Source organism: Pollachius pollachius (genome assembly GCF_949987615.1).
Source record: "Pollachius pollachius genome assembly, chromosome: 19".
NCBI lineage: Eukaryota > Metazoa > Chordata > Actinopteri > Gadiformes > Gadidae > Pollachius > Pollachius pollachius.
The window spans coordinates 16,650,118-16,666,618 of NC_136952.1; the positions used below are offsets into that span (position 1 = coordinate 16,650,118).

General features: G+C 44.4%; 1 protein-coding gene across 1 annotated transcript; it reads left to right on the forward strand.

Annotated features, from left to right (window-relative positions):
• Nucleotides 1–1,315: 1,315 nt before the first annotated feature.
• On the forward strand, nucleotides 1,316–14,316 carry pde6c (phosphodiesterase 6C, cGMP-specific, cone, alpha prime; the record flags this gene model as incomplete). Its single annotated transcript, XM_079757268.1, has 22 exons — nucleotides 1,316–1,783; nucleotides 2,468–2,620; nucleotides 4,348–4,437; nucleotides 4,683–4,823; nucleotides 4,922–4,996; nucleotides 5,206–5,270; nucleotides 5,474–5,540; nucleotides 5,825–5,872; nucleotides 6,106–6,255; nucleotides 6,553–6,696; nucleotides 7,197–7,262; nucleotides 7,472–7,627; nucleotides 7,974–8,081; nucleotides 8,395–8,504; nucleotides 10,367–10,454; nucleotides 10,839–10,939; nucleotides 11,826–11,933; nucleotides 12,346–12,409; nucleotides 12,625–12,699; nucleotides 12,868–12,951; nucleotides 13,756–13,909; nucleotides 14,279–14,316. The coding sequence occupies 22 exons, from the start codon at nucleotides 1,316–1,318 to the stop codon at nucleotides 14,314–14,316; spliced, it is 2,553 nt and encodes an 850-aa protein (XP_079613394.1).
• Between the last annotated feature and the right edge of the window lie 2,185 nt (nucleotides 14,317–16,501).

Here is a 16,501-nt window from a genome sequence, read left to right on the forward strand (position 1 = left end):
TCCTCTTACACACACACACTAATAAACATACATTTAACTCCCTTCCGTAAGCTCCCACCTCAGAGGTAGCAAATAGAAAGGCTACACGGTGTCTTGCCAGGGGAAAGCCAATCAGCCCTGACCCCGGAGCCAGACAGGACAGCAGCTAACGGCTAACAGCTAACAGCTAAAAATAGAGACGGCCATCTTTGTTTTGGGGCACTTCTTCTTCTTGGAACTCCCAGAGCTGTTTAATTTGACTCCCAGGGAGGAACTTCATGCGGGGTGCAGCACACACAATATGTGTTAGCACATACATGTGTTAACACACAATACCACACCTGTAGCCTCGGTTTAGCCTGACTCCCTGACCTCCTCCATAAGCGCCGTCCGTTTCCATGGAGAGGAGGAGGAGATGGGTACTGCAGGCTTGTTCGTTGGGAAGGTGATTTCATCCTTGAGCCCATTTGTTCGTACTGATGTTTTCATCCTGTTGGTCCTGGACAGAATCTGAATTTATGGTTGCAGTGCGCCTGCACTGAAATTGGATTTGTATGCTGCATTATTTGAATAAATTGTTGGGTTGACACATTTGGCAGGCAAACATCACTATTTAAAATGCTTAGGATGTCAGTTTAGTGTGTTTATAATTGCGGCTAACCATTGTTGATTCCATGCCTTGCTTAGTGACACATTGGTGGGTCACATGCTCATTATGGCACTCCTTGGCACCAATCAATGACCATTTTGATTGTTCTCGTCTTATCCAACAGGATATTTTAGTGGCCAGGGGCTTTAAAGGTACTGTATCATCCCCAATGTCTGCAGCCTACCAGAAGGGATCCTTGAGCAAGAAATCTGGATAAAAGTGATACATATAATAGCAATCCTAAATAATACACTTCCCTCCTTTGAGACTCTCTCTCACTTTCTCTTTGTCTCCGACGGGGAGGATATACCCGATATAAAATGATCAGTGTTGAGGATTTGCAGGGCTAAGCACGCTTAGAGCAAGGCTTTTAATGTCGTGACGTCACAGTAATTAGCGGCCACTTTGATCCTGTCAAGCCCCCTAAGCCACCGTTCTGCCTGACGGCGCTCGCTGCCGGCTGTCCTCCTGACTCGTTCTGGGACCACGGATGAGGATGCAACCTGGCGCCAACTGAACCTGCTGCTCAGCCCCGCATCCCGCAGCCAGCCGATAGCGGTCTCCCGCCGTGACTGGTTTCTCCCGCTCTGGCTGTTGATTTTCTTTGGCTGCAGGTGATGCTTTTGTGGTAAAAAGACACCATAAAAAACAAGGACGAAGGGGAGGTTTGTAACCGACGATATCAAGATGGCAGACAAGGATAGTGTGGAGAAGTACTTGGAAAACAATCCCCAGTTTGCCAAAGAGTACTTTGACAGGAAGGTGAATGCCGAAGCGCTGACGGCGGCCTTTGGCTCCAAAGTCGACGCCAAGGATGCCAACTCGTTCAAGGACATCACGGCCATCCAGGAGGCGGTGGTCATCTTCGAGCTGGTGCAGGAGATGCAGAAGGTGGGGAACATGGAGCAGTCCATGCACAAGGTCCTGCAGAGAGTGTGCTCCATCATCCAAGCGGACAGGGTCAGCTTTTTCTTTTGTCGCTCACGAAACGGAATACCCGAGCTCACGACTAACCTCTTTGACATCACGCCAACATCTCCGTTCGAGACCAACTTGGTGCATCCACGGAGTGAGATTGTTTTCCCCACAGATATCGGAATTGTGGGACACACGGCGCACACCAAAAAGCCGCACAACGTACCAGACGTCACCAAGGTAGGCCTGATGCCTGTGGTGCATGGAGAGGAAATGTGCACCCTGCGCACACTTGAAGTGTGTTTAAGTTGGTGCTGTTGAGTGTGTTGGCATGTATTCATAATTCATTGGAAAGATTTATAAAGAAATGAATGTGCACTTAAAGTGAAATATGTGTATATTTATGTTTGCTGGGTTTGTGGCATTGAGAGGTGAGATTCTACATAGAATTAGATTCTACCGCCTTTGGCATCAATTACGTATTTTTATTGTCTTACTGTATAAAATATACATGGTATGTATACAAGGCCTTACCCATCATCTTTAATATACTAAATCTTGGATAGTCTATGTGTAATATAAGCTAAATGTTTGTAAGACCTAATACATTTAGATTCTGCCTCTCTAGTCAAAAAGAAAAGCGTTGCTGGCTCTCTCAAGATGATACATTCATGTATTAATATTAAAATATTTTGAATTAATTATTATAGATATATTGGCACCAGTGTTCTTCACAAGGTCATCCACATTGTCTGCTGTCATTGGCACCAACTTACTTCATACTTCATATCAATACATTTATATTATTGATACACTTCTTGACTTCACTTCTCTCATTTGGTTCAACATGAAAACAGAGAATTTGGAATTAACATCCCCTTGTCATTTTCTTTCTCTCACCCATCTTCACCCACCATGATCCAGAATTCCAAATTCAGTGACTTTGTGGACAGACAGACAGGCTACAAAACCAAGAACATGCTGACGTTTCCCCTGTTGGCCGAGAAAGAAGTTCTGGGGGTTGTCATTGTGCTCAACAAAATCGGTGCGGATGCCTTCACCAACGAGGATGAGAAGGTACCCCCCCCCCCCCACATACACACATACACACACACACCAGACCACACCACCCCTAGCTCAGGTGGACGCTATGGTGTTAAATCTGAAACACTGTTAATCCACAGATCGGAGACGGACAGGAACAAACTTTTAGAAGATATCACTTGGGTCTTAGACTTGCTAAGATGGGATCTATGATACCCTTCCATGAAAATAATCCCATTCAATGTACCTTTTTCCACACAAAAGGATTCTAGAATCCAAATAATCTAGAATCTTTGAAAACTATGACAATAGTGTAAATTATTTATTTGTAGTTCTGCATCCCATTTCCCATTCCCTGCAGCAATTACAATGTATTCAGTTGTTTCCTTAAAGATTCTATGTTTCCCAACCCAACCAATATTGTTAGTTGAGGTACAGTAGCTCAGGAGGTAGAGCGGGTTGTCTGTTAACCGCAAGGCAGCTAGTTCGATAACCGGCTCTTGTGTTGAGGTGTCCCTGAGCAAGGCACCTAACCCTAACTGCTCCCGACGAGCTGGCTGTCGCCTTGCATGGCTGACTCCACCGTCGGTGTGTGAATGTGTCCATGAATGGGGGAATGAGAGGCAATATTGTAAAGCGCTTTGGAATGAAGCGCTATATAAATGCAGTCAATTGACCATTTTGTTTGGGGAATAGGTTCTATGGCCACTGAAACATGTTTTTTTTGGTTTCGGGATGAAATTATGGTCATGAACGGTGCAATCTCTTTTAGGAAACTGTGGAATCCTGTAACAGAGCATTATAAATGTTCCCAGAATAATACTATAAATGGCATTTTTCAAGGCACTCAAGTGAGGGAGTAGAGTGCAATGGGGATTTTTAGTGACCACAGGTGCTAAGGACCTTGGTTTAATCCGAAAGACTTGCAAAGGTCAGTCCCTGTCCCTGTCCTGGGGCATTGGTGATATAACACAGGCTAGAGGGATGAGCGCACTGATGATTAGCTTCCTGAGAAAACAGCAGTGTGAGAGGGTAGTCATTACCTAAACCAAACTCACACTACTAAACTGCACTGTAGCTAAATAGCGTGGCACGGGGGCACAGTGGTTCGCACTTCTGCACCGCAGCGAGACAGTCCTTGGTTAGAACCCCGGGGGAGACCTTTCTGTGTTTGAATGTTCTCCCCCAGTTCAGGTGGGTTTCCTCCGTGTTCTCTGGTTCACTCCCATAACATAAAGAGCATGCTAGGTAACACTCCATAACCAAGGCAGAGGCCCTCTCTCTGGGGTTAGTTCCCGGGCACGACCCTGTGGCAGCCCACTGCTCTTAGCTCCTAGCTAGGACTGGTTAATTCCTCCAGATTTACACAGATTTGTCACACAAGTCATTCTAACATAAGATGCAAGTGGTGTGAGACATGCAAAATCAAGTTGTTAAAAACATAAAGGCATGTTGTTGTTTAATCCAAACGCTGCTAAATTCGCGAAAAGCTATCCTAATGCTTTGGAGTCAAAACTTATGTGAAATCTGACAACTAGCCATAGGCCATTTTGACAACCGGCATCAACTCTCCAACATGAATCCCCTTATATTTCGGTGTTACCAACGATCTTGCTTTACACGAAAAGTCCCAACCCCTAAGGGGGGGGGGGGGGGTAAGGCGACAAGCATGTAAGTTCTGAACATTGGCCTTTTAAAAGGGAGTCAAGGTCCCTGTGCAGTTGTATGTGTTCTGAAAGAGCTTCTCTCTTCTCTCGTAGCTCTTCCACAGGTACATGAACTTTGCTCAGGTCATCGCGCTGCAGGAACACACAGCCTACATGTTCAACGTGGAGTCCAGGAGGAGTCAGGTACATTCCCACACACACAATCAGAAAAAAACACACGCACACACACATCACACGCTACAGTAAGCCCTTATTTAAATGCAATTTATTATTTTTTGGAAGTTCAGTATTTGTGACCATCAGTTCATAAACATGGTGGCGTTGTTTGACATCAACATAAAACTATGTGTTAAATTGTCAGATCAGTATAGATTTTTGGTGGTTGTTTAATTAGTTTCAATTCCCTCTCTCTGTGATTCCCGGGCTAGGTGCTACTCTGGTCGGCCAGCAAGGTGTTTGAAGAGTTGACAGACATTGAGAGACAGTTCCACAAAGCCCTGTACACTGTACGGACATACCTCAACTGTGAGCGCTACACTGTGGGACTCCTGGACATGACCAAGGAGAAGGTTGGTGGACAGAGAACTGCAACAAAACGATTATTATAGTTATTTTGTTCATATTCAACCAATAAAATGACTACTTGCTGGTGTTTTTCCCGCCTTAGGAGTTCTACGATGAATGGCCGGTGAAACTGGGAGACGTGGAGCCCTACAAGGGGCCAAAGACACCCGACGGCAGGGTACATGTCCAAACATCTCACATCTACCAGGGGTTCAGCCATCTTGAATTCACCTTAACTGGCAAACTGGCACTTTCTTACTTGTACAATATCAATTCTGATGTTTTAATTACTTAAAGAAGAATAAAAAGTATGTTGCTTTAAAGGATTTGACTTTTGTTTCTTCATTTAGTTAAATATATTTCACGGGTCACCTTTTGTTTTTACAGGAAATTATCTTCTACAAAATCATTGACTATTTGCTGGAGGCCAAAGAAGAAATTAAAGTCATACCGTGAGTAAACCCATCAATAGAACCCGTATACAAATGTTTTTAATAGTGGTAAAAAAAACTTGAATGAACAGGATTTTGCTTCATGCATGGCAAAGACTACTGTTCGCATAATCAAAGAAAACATGGATTATCATAAAATATTGTTAACAAAGACATGGTAAATAAATATATGATATTAATATGATAACTCTCCTCCTCTCCAGGGGTCCCCCCGCCGATCACTGGGGGCTCGTCAGCGGTCTGCCCACCTACGTAGCTGAGAACGGATTTGTATGTTTTTCATCTGAACTCCCATCTCTCATTTTCACCATCAAAATGACTATTCAAAAGCTCACGACTTGCCTCTTTTTTTTTATATTTGAATGATTGTGTAAATATAAAATATTGTATAAAATCATCATTTGATATATAGTATCAAATACAACTGCTGTTACAATAGTCATAATATAATTGAATGTTAACATTAAATGTTAACACCTCTCAAAAAGAGATATCTTAATCTGGGTTTATGGGATATAATTCTGCTTCCTGTGATGTAATTCCATTTCCTGTAGATCTGCAACATGATGAATGTAGCAGCAGATGAATATTTCACCTTCCAGGTAATTTGTACAAATATTTAACTGCTCTATTTAATACATACACACAAACACACAAACCCATAAACAAACACACACACACACACACAAACCCACAGACACACACACACACACACACACACAAACACTCACACATACAAACACAAACACACAAATACACAAACCCACAGACACAAACAAGCACACACATAAAACAGTAACGGTAATATAATGCATTGTTTGACTGTGTGTTCCAGAAAGGGCCAGTGGACGACTCAGGTTTTGTCATCAAGAATGTCCTGTCTCTGCCCATCGTCAACAAGAAGGAAGAAATCGTGGGCATCGCCACCTTCTTCAACAGGAAGGACGGCAAGCCCTTCGACGAACACGACGAGCAGATCACAGAAGTGAGTTCCCCTTTTCACCATTTTCACTTAAAATCATGAAGAGGTGTGCTGAGACCTGACTACTATTGACTATTCTTTAGCGGGATACACATTCTTTCGTTTATATTCATTCAGTGTTTATACTTTTGGCAGATTCTGACTGGGTTAAAAAGATGAATATGGTAGTAGAGGAACTTGAAGAAGTAAGAAGTTGGGCTCGCAACCATTTTTAGCCCCTAAAAACGGGGCCCAGGCCCCACTGCTCTTTGGACTCTTTTCTGTCCTGGTCAACATTATTCTTACCGCTCTGTGTCCCAGGCTCTTACCCAGTTCCTGGGCTGGTCCGTGCTGGTGTGTGACACTCACGACCGTCTGAACCGCATGGAGTGGAGGAAGGACATCGCCCAGGAGATGCTCATGTGTCAGACCCAGTGCACGCCCGCCGAGCTGCAGACCATCCTGGTGGGCACAGTACCTGTAGACCCCTGCCTACTGGGGTATCACCGCTACCTAGGTCACCTTCTCTCCTCACCTCCTCTCCTCTCCTCAGCTCTATGTTCCTCCTCTCTTGTACTTTCAGCTTTACTGTCTGCAATGTTATCTCCTCTCTTCCCTCCTTTTCTGTAATGTCTGTCTCCTAGGTTACCACCTCTCTCTCTCTCTCTCTCTCTCTCTCTCTCTCTCTCTGCTCTTCTGCTGTCTCCTAGGTTACCAAAGTGTTACTTGTTTGGCTCTATTGGAACTTCACATGACAGAAACTCAATCGTTGTTGAAGGCACCTGCTAGAAAAAATTCTAATTTACTCTAAGGACTCAACCATGACCCATTCTCCCTAACCCCCCTACCCCCCCCCCCCCGACACACACACACACACACACAATTGTTAGCATTATAAAGCTATAGGTTTTGTACATGAAGTTCTGCATGATTAAACAACTGTTTCATGTTTTCATCTCCACCAGAACACCAAGGAGAAGTTTGACGCCCTGCCGGAGGACTGCGACCAGAAGGAGATGTACAAACTCTTGGTACGTTGGACAACCAGAAAGCAGAAACCATCAACACACAGGTGTATCTCATGTTGTTGATTACGGGCACTGAGATACACCTCTCATCAGCCCTGCTAATGCACCTCTGTGATAAAGGCCCGTCGCCTACACAGGCTTAGCGCGCCAGTGGGTAGAGCTAACCGGAACCTCAGCTCATATTCTGCTGCGTTTTGTCGTTGCGTTTACAGAGAGCGACGTGCCCGCTGGCGAACGACGTCCACGGGGAATCCCTGCTCCTCTTCTCCTTCAGCGACTTCCCCTCCTCCGAGAACGACCTCATCAAGGCCGGCATCCGCATCTTCTTCGAGCTCAACGTGGTGGAGAAGTTCAAGGTCCCCGCAGAGGTGAGGAGAGGAGGAGGAAGGAGGAGGAAGAGGAGAAAGTCAGACAGACAGACAGACAGACAGACAGCTGGTCAGACAAATGGACTGAGAGAGTAAGACGGACTGATGGACGGACAGGAGAGTCGGTCCGACTACGATTTATAGACGTCTGGTCAGTCAGACAGTCAACCTGTCAAACAGTGTCAGTCCGAACAGTCAGTCACTCAAGGCTTTATCCTTTTTCCGCCTTTCTTTTGTAAATTAGACATCCTCGGTAACTCCAGTCTCTCTTCTCTATCCCCCTTCATCTCTCATTCATCCCAACACATCTCAAACCCCGCTCTCTCGCCCCACCCTTCCCTCTCAGACACTGACCAAGTGGATGTACACCGTCCGGAAGGGGTACCGTGACATCACCTACCACAACTGGAGGCACGGCTTCAACGTGGGCCACACCATGTTCTGTCTGCTGCAGGTACGACCCCACATTCCTCTATACTGAACACTATGTGCAAGGTATTCAACCACACTAGTGAGCCCAAAATACAGCGCTGACTGTAATTGGTCAACAAAACCAGGTGAATGATGCCTCGTCTCACTAGGACTCGTGTCATGACACAACAAACCCACACATTGCAGTGACTATGTTGTGACTATACAACGGTTGCAAAAATGTTAGTATAGTATAGTCTAATTAAGTATAGTCTGATTGTCCTCGCTAGAAAACAAATAGGTGTCTCTCTGTATCTCTATTCACTCTCTCTCTCTATGTGTGTCTCCCTACCCAGACGGGTAGACTTCGGAAGTACTACTCTGACCTGGATGCCTTCGCCATGGTGGCGGCCGCGTTCTGCCACGATATCGACCATCGAGGAACCAACAACCTCTACCAGACCAAGCAAGTCCACCCCTGTGCATCACTCACACATCTTACCACAGGATAGTCAGGTCTCATCTTTAAAGCAGGTCAGGGGTAGGACAGTGTAAGTCCTTTGAAATAACCTTCAGAGTCATTGGTTAATGTAGTGGCTGAACCCAGCTAAAAGGTCCTGGGTTCCATTCTTATTGGCATACCTGCACCTCAACATATAAGTGATGTATATTCACCGTCCGTATGGTTCTTTGAAAATAAGCCTTATCTTATTGACTTTATAATAAAATGTCATAATACAAATGCTAGTGCATGTGAGGACAATTATGTAAAGGGCTGTAATGACTACCCAATACTCTTCGTCAAATCCCATGTCAAGGGTTCTGGGTTTGATCTCCTCATGCCCGTAACCTAACCTGTAGACCTCTAGAACAACATGCCCTAATTCACTGTCCAACCCCTATCTGCTCCTTAATGACCTGTCTCTGTACTGTCTAACCCCTACCTACTCCTTAATGACCTGTCTCTGTATTCACTGTCTAACCCCTACCTGCTCCTGAATGACCTGTCTCTGTATTCACTGTCTAACCCCTACCTGCTCCTGAATGACCTGTCTCTGTATTCACTCTCTAACACCCTCCTGCTCTGGAATGACCTGTCTATGTATTCACTGTCTAACCCCTTCCTGCTTCTTAATTGCATGTCTCTATATTCACTGTCTAACGCCCACCTGGTCCTTTAAGGCCTGTCTCTGTATTCACTATCCAACCCATACCTGCTCCTTAATGGCCTTTCTCTGTATTTACTGTCTAACCCCCACCTGCTCCGTAATGACCTGTCTCTGTTTTCACTGTCTAACCCCCACCAGCTCCTTAATGGCCTGTGTCTGTATTCACTGTCTAACCCCCACCTGCTCCGTAATGACCTGTCTCTGTTTTCACTGTCTAACCCCCACCGGCTCCTTAATGGCCTGTGTCTGTATTCACTGTCTAACCCCTAACTGCACCTTAATGACCTGCTTCTGTATAAACTGTCTAACCCCTCCCTGCTCCGTAATGACATTTCTCTTTATTTACTGTCTAACCCCTTCCTGCTCCTTAATGGCCTGTATCTGTATTCACTGCCTAACCCCTACCTGCTCCTTTATGGCCTGTCTCTGTATTAAATGTCTCGCCCTATAGATAGATACTACATATTTGACAAATGGCAAAAGATTTAATTTTATCACAAATCCAGCGGAGTGCTCAGTTTTCTCAGATGCTTATGTATTCTGAGCAGAGTTTTTCTGTGTGCACACAGAACATATTTAATAACGGATATTTGGAGATGCATTGGCAAACAACCTTGATCAAATGAAATTCAAACTTGACAGAACCTATTTGAGGCAGCCATATTAGCAGGCTAATCTCATCGGATACATACAGCACATCATTAAGAGGAGAACCAAACCCAAATACACCTTAGATTGATGTGCACCTGATGACTCACTGTGTAGGTTAAACACATTGCATTCATCACCTCTGATTAGCTAACAGGGTTACCTGGTCACCGGCGCGTTAAAGGGGTGATATCACGCCACCAGGTTTAAAAGTGTTAGAAAATCGGCCTTTCCCTGTGCCCTAGTGACATCACTAGTGGGCGTGTCCACCTAGATGTATGACGGACAGATCAGCAACATATGATGGGAAAGGCAGATTTTCAAACGGCTTGTAACGGCTAATCATACTCAGACCTGGTGGCGTGATATCACCCCTTTAATGGAAGGGAATGTTAGGGGCGTTTACAGGGGAGCCAGCGGGCATGTCCTGGGACGTACGAAAACTTGAGGCATTTTTTGGATGAGGGTCAGGTTTGTTTTTCCTCTAACCCTCTCCTAACCCCACCTGTAGGAGTGGCTCCCCTCTGGCCAAACTCCACGGCTCCTCCATCATGGAGAGACACCATCTCGAGTTCAGCAAGACCATCATGGCAGAAGAGGTGCGGTCTTGATTGTAGTTGTAGATTGTTGATTGTTGTACACACACACACACACACACGCACACATATACACAGAAACTCTTTGTGAATATTCCTCCATACACACACGCAAACACAACCATAACAAACCTTTTTAGGCTTTTTTTCCTTTTATAAAGGAGTTGTTTCCACTTTATTCGTGACTTATTTTAAATCATCATTCTTCTTGGTTGTTTCTATTTCTTGACTTTTCTTATCGTAGCACTTTGTAAACATTGTATTGTCGTATTATGTTGATCATTGTTTTATGTGTGTTTAATGTGAAGCACATTGATCCACATATTGTTTTTACGAAATACGCAAAGAAAAAGAGTTGAATTGAATGTTGTTGTGTTTCTCTTCCAGAGCCTCAACATCTTCTGCAACCTCCAGAAGCGACAGTTCGAGACGGTACAGCACCTTTTTGACGTCTGCATCATCGCCACTGATCTGGCGCTCTACTTCAAGTAGGTACCTTACTTCCTGTGTCCTCATCCAATGGGGTTCCAGTGTTCCACTGATGCTGGCAGGTGATTGGATGTTCAGGCGGGTGGATCGCCGTTTAGTCACTCAGGGTGCTTTCACACTTGAGCTGTTTGATCCGTTAAATAGAACCCTGGAGCATTTTTCCGATAGTACGGTTAGTTTGGGTTGGTGTGAACCCTCATTCGAAACTCTGGTGCAGACCAAACGTACAAACTCTGGTCCGCTTCAAAACGGGGGTCTCAGTTTGGTCTCAGCCATGGTGCAATTAGGAGGGAGAGCCCCCATCAAATACTTTGAAGATTTTGAATTATTCATTGACTGAATGGTGAATGGGTGGCTGGGTCGGCTTAGCTCAGGAGGTAGAGCAGTTGTCTTGTAACCGAAAGGTTGCTAGTTCAATCCCCAGCTCCTTCTAGCTGAGTGTTGATGTGTCCCTGAGCAAGACATTTAACCCTAACTGCTCCTGAAAAGCTGGCTGTCGCCTTGCATGGTTGACTCTGCCTTCGGTGTGTCAATGTGTGTATTAACCGATCTGTCGCTTTGGATAAAAGTGTCTGCTAAATGCTCTAATTGTAATTGAATGGGTTATATTTAATTTGCAAGACTGCTCAAAGCGGTCGTTGCTGCTCCATTGTTATTGTCCGACACAAGGAAGCGTTTTGAGTCTCTCTTGGACTTTCTGTCCAAAACACCTCCCTCGACCACAATCTCCCCCTTCCTCCCTACCCCTCTCTCGCCCTGTCTCCCTCCCTCTACTACTCTGTCTCTCAGTGTCTCTCTCTCTCCATCTTGTGCATTGTTTCATGCTACTATCGATATTTGACCTCTCCAACATAGGGGGACTGATTGTATTGTGTGTGTATGTAGGAAGCGAACCATGTTCCAGAACATCGTGAACGCCACAGAGCCCATGGAGGACGAGAAGGAGGCCATTGCATACATCTCCAACAACGCCACCCGCAAGGAAATCATCATGTGTGTAGAAATCAACCCATATAACAACACATCCCATTATATCTCACACACAACACAACAGGTTCTGAAATTAAACCTAAAAACACTGCTTCAAAGACGTTATCCATGAGTTTGATATCACCTTTGATGAGTATATCAGTAGATAAATATGTTCATGTGCACACTATTTATGTTTTCCTCACTAAAAAACCTATGTACAAATTTACAGTAGTTAATACTACTATTGGATTGTACATTTCTACCACCTCTCTTTGACTGTGCATTTGTTCTCTCTCTCTCTCTCTCTCTCTCTCTCTCTCTCTCTCTCTCTCTCTCTCTCTCTCTCTCTCTCTCTCTCTCTCTCTCTCTCTCTCTCTCTCTCTCTCTCTCTCTCTCTCTCTCTCTCTCTCCGTGTCTCAATCGCTGTCGTCAGGGCGATGATGATGACTGGCTGTGATTTGTCGGCTATTACCAAGCCTTGGGAGGTTCAAAGCAAGGTATGTGCCCTCAGAAAGTACCCCCCCTGTAACGTGTTAATAAAGAAAGGGTCATATTCAGGTGATAATCTTTCTCTGTCTGTCTCTCTGTCTCCTTCCATCTCCCTGTCTCTATGTCTCTCTCTCTGTCTGTCTCTCTGTCTCTCTCCATCTCCCTGTCTCTGTCTCTCTCTCTATCTGTCTCTCTGTCTCTCTGTCTCTCTCTCTCTCCCCAGGTGGCTCTGATGGTGGCCGCTGAGTTCTGGGAACAGGGAGACTTGGAGAGAAGTGTCCTCGACCAGCAGCCTATTGTATGTATATTTCGTCTCTTCTCATTTCTATCTTCTCTTCTCCTTTGCTCTTCAGTCTTCTCTCCTGCCATCCTGGTCTCCTCTCTCCTCTCCAGATTAAAACACAACACTCCACATCACACTCACTCATATGTGACTCTCGCTTCTCTCCTTCTCTCTCTCTAACAGCCCATGATGGACAGAAATTGTGCAGAGCAGCTACCCAAGATGCAGTGCGGTTTCATTGACTTTGTGTGCTCGTTTGTGTATAAGGTAACCACAGAGGAGATTTCTCTGCATGTATAATTCCCCTTTTGTCCCCTCATATCTAATGATCTTTAGGAGAACACCGGTTGTGTGTTAGCAGCAGTAAGACATGACGCCCCCTCCAATGTAAAGGGGTAAATTAATGTTAGGTCACACACAATGGTCTGGTTTCTATTAAAAATAGATAGTTATCATTTGAATGCTGAAATAGCATGCTGAAGAAATCCATACATAGACAACACACATCTTGAACAATATTCCTAACAAATCAGATGTAGAATATACAGGATTCCGAAAATCTGCCCAGATTTTTTTGCGTATTTGTGGACATGAACAACTAAGGTCTGTGCTGTCCAGTTCCTGGGGTTTGAAAAACAGGATGTACTGAACATGTTGACTTTTAAAAGAATGTTAGCTAAATAAACATCAATCACCCAACACTTTACACTGAGAACCACCACATACACACAGACACGCACAACCAGACCACAACTTATGCACATATACACAAAAACACACATTCACAACCCCCAAACACCAACAGACATGCACTAATGGCCCGAACAGACATGCATACACACAACCACCACTTAATTACATGCATGCACATACACAGACACACCACCAACACACACCAATAGACACACAACCACCAAACACTCTAAAAACACACAACCCAAATGAATAAAGACATTATTATTCTCACTCACTTGCGCACATACACACAGACACACACACACACACACACAAACATACACTCGCCCATCGATACTGAACCGCTCTGCTTCCTCCTGCGTTGTGATTGGCCAGGAGTTCTCCAGGTTCCACAAGGAGATCACGCCCATGTTCGACGGGCTGAAGAACAACCGAGCACACTGGTCAGAGCAGGCGGAGGTGTACAACGCCAAGATGAAGCTCATCGAAGACGAGAAGAAGAAACTGGAGGACGCGGCCGGAGGGAAAGGTAGAGATACCAAGAGTACAACAGGAGAGGGGGTGGATGGATGGATGGATAGATGGACGGATGATGGATGGGTGGACAGATGGATGGTTGGATGTATGATGGATGGATGGTTGGATGTATGATGGATGGGTGGATGGATATTCGCTGGAGGATGGGAGGGTTGGATATTTGATGGATAGATGGAATAACTCATGAACAGATGAATGATTATGGAACAATGGATGATTTGGAATGATGAAAGAATGGTTTGGACTGAGTGTTATGGCAGATGATACTCAGTAAATGGATTGCAGTTCTTTAACGGTTCATGTGAACTGTCAAGAAATAAAATAAACCTTTCTTTTCTTCCTCCCTTCTATCTTTCCTCAGAGGAAGGTGGCAAGTCCAAGACGTGTACCATCTGCTAAAGCATCTTGTCTTGTCTGCGCCGTGGCTGGTCTGAAGAGGTCCACACCAGCCTGTTGTAGTCCAATCTGGACCACTGCTCTCTAGACTAGTTGGATCTAGGCTAGATTAGGCAGCTGGGCCTTTAAGACCCACCGACCCCAGCCTGGGATCAGAGGGTCTCTTTTGGTCTTGTTGATGTTAGTCTAGCGTTGGATCCAGGGTTGGTTCTGATATTCTGGGTGGTCTGGATCAAGGAGTCTCGCGATGGGTTTCAAAGTAGCGGTAAGGAGGAGTGGGGTCTTAGAGGAGGTTTTCAGACTTGTTCAGACTCGTTAAGACACACCCATTTATTGTTGGGGTTTTTTCCTTCTTTTTTTTTAACACACACTTTAACCTCTTGAGGTGAGTGGGTACCTGGCAATTATTTTTTTCCAAATCGACCACATTTGTAAGAAGTTATTTATTCTCTATATATTGACCGTTATCAAGGGGGATCTATGGTCGCATAACCAAATCTGACTGAAACTCAAATTAGACAATTACAAATGCAAGTGTAGTTAACTCGTTTTTAGAAATTCTCAGAATTAGTTGGATGGTATTCCCGCTACAACAACCAATGTTTAGCCTCTTCTGTATCCTTGGCGGTGACGATGGTGAACATTGATGAAGTTGGGCGGCGGCACTATACACCTACTGGGGGATTGACACTCCTAGTTTTCTGTATGGAGAAGAGATTCTGTATGGTTTTTAAACTCGACTTCACAAGAACAATAACGGTTTGATAATCATGGGATTGTATATTTAGAAAAACAGGTAGAAGTGGACTAGGAAGGGTCTGGAATGCCAGAAAATGCAAGTTTTAATCATTTTGGTTCTAGCTAGCTAGTGGCTATTGAGGGTAATGTATAGTTCCGATGGGTGGCAGGGGGATACGTTTTAATATGCAGATATATTTATTTTTTGAATATTTGTCTGAGGAAATGTTTTGTACTTTGTCTGTTTTTGAATGGGGAGCCAGTAGGGCTTGACAGTTGATCCAAATCGGTAGCGATATTCAGGTCAGGTCAAGATACACATTTATTTGTAAGATTCTTGGTAACCTTTTCTTTCTGCTATATTGTAAAGCAGATAATAAGACAGGACTACAAAAACTTGCAATATACATATATACAATTTATATGCATGTTAGTCTAAACTTCAATTCTGTAATTGTTCCTTAAAATGTACTTAAATGTATATGATGAAAAAAAGAGAGATACTTTGCAATTGTTAAATATCCATCGTGGGCACCCATACGGACATAAGTCATTCAAATGTTGACAAATAGACGTGGTCTAAAACTGAGCTTCACGTGACCAAAGCTAACCGGTCTAGCAAGCAACAGGAGGGCTGTCAAGTTCAAGAAGATACGATTAGCTTTGGAGATCCACCCCAGTTTAAGGCTTTAAATACCCTTCCTGCAGAGAAGATAAGGGCTGACCTAACCCAAGCCCTATCATGTCTTTGCGTAGCGGTGGCTCCTGTGCTTGTTCCTGCAGTAGCGCCCGCTTATGCTCACGCAGTGCAAAGTTCATGACCTAATTACGCGATCACACAGGCTGTTTGTTTTCAGTCTGATGAACCATGAACCCGTTGCGACGGTACAGAGATAATGTAAATGTAAAACAAAAAACATTTGGCCCACAACAAATGCGGGTCTAGAGGACTGAAGGAGGATTTGCAACTTTTACGCGACTTTGGCCCCCTGGAGTTATGCAACATGTCCATCACAATAATCCACGGGACATTGATCAGAGGCTAATCCTATCCCCATGGCGTTGAGGCTATCTTGTTTATCTAGTCCAGCTTGTGTTCATCTTCTGGACGCAAGTGAGCCAAACTGCTAAAGGCTTTGTCTTTATAATTCGTTAGGAGTATATCGATATTTTAAATGGCACGTTTTAAAAGTGCCCTAGGACAAGCTACATACATACACCTGTTTTGTTGTCAGGGAATTACCTTCTCCACTCAAATTTCAAATGAAGCATCTCTGGTTAGTTATAAATGTAAATAAACATCTGATCAGGGGAGAATAAGTTTGAATTCAAACCCAACCCTGGGTTTGTTCGTGTAATGGTGACAAGGCATGAAGAGAGGAACGCTATCTCCACATCGCTGACCGCTGTTGTACATTAATGTATGTTTCATCAGATGTAACCTGTATAT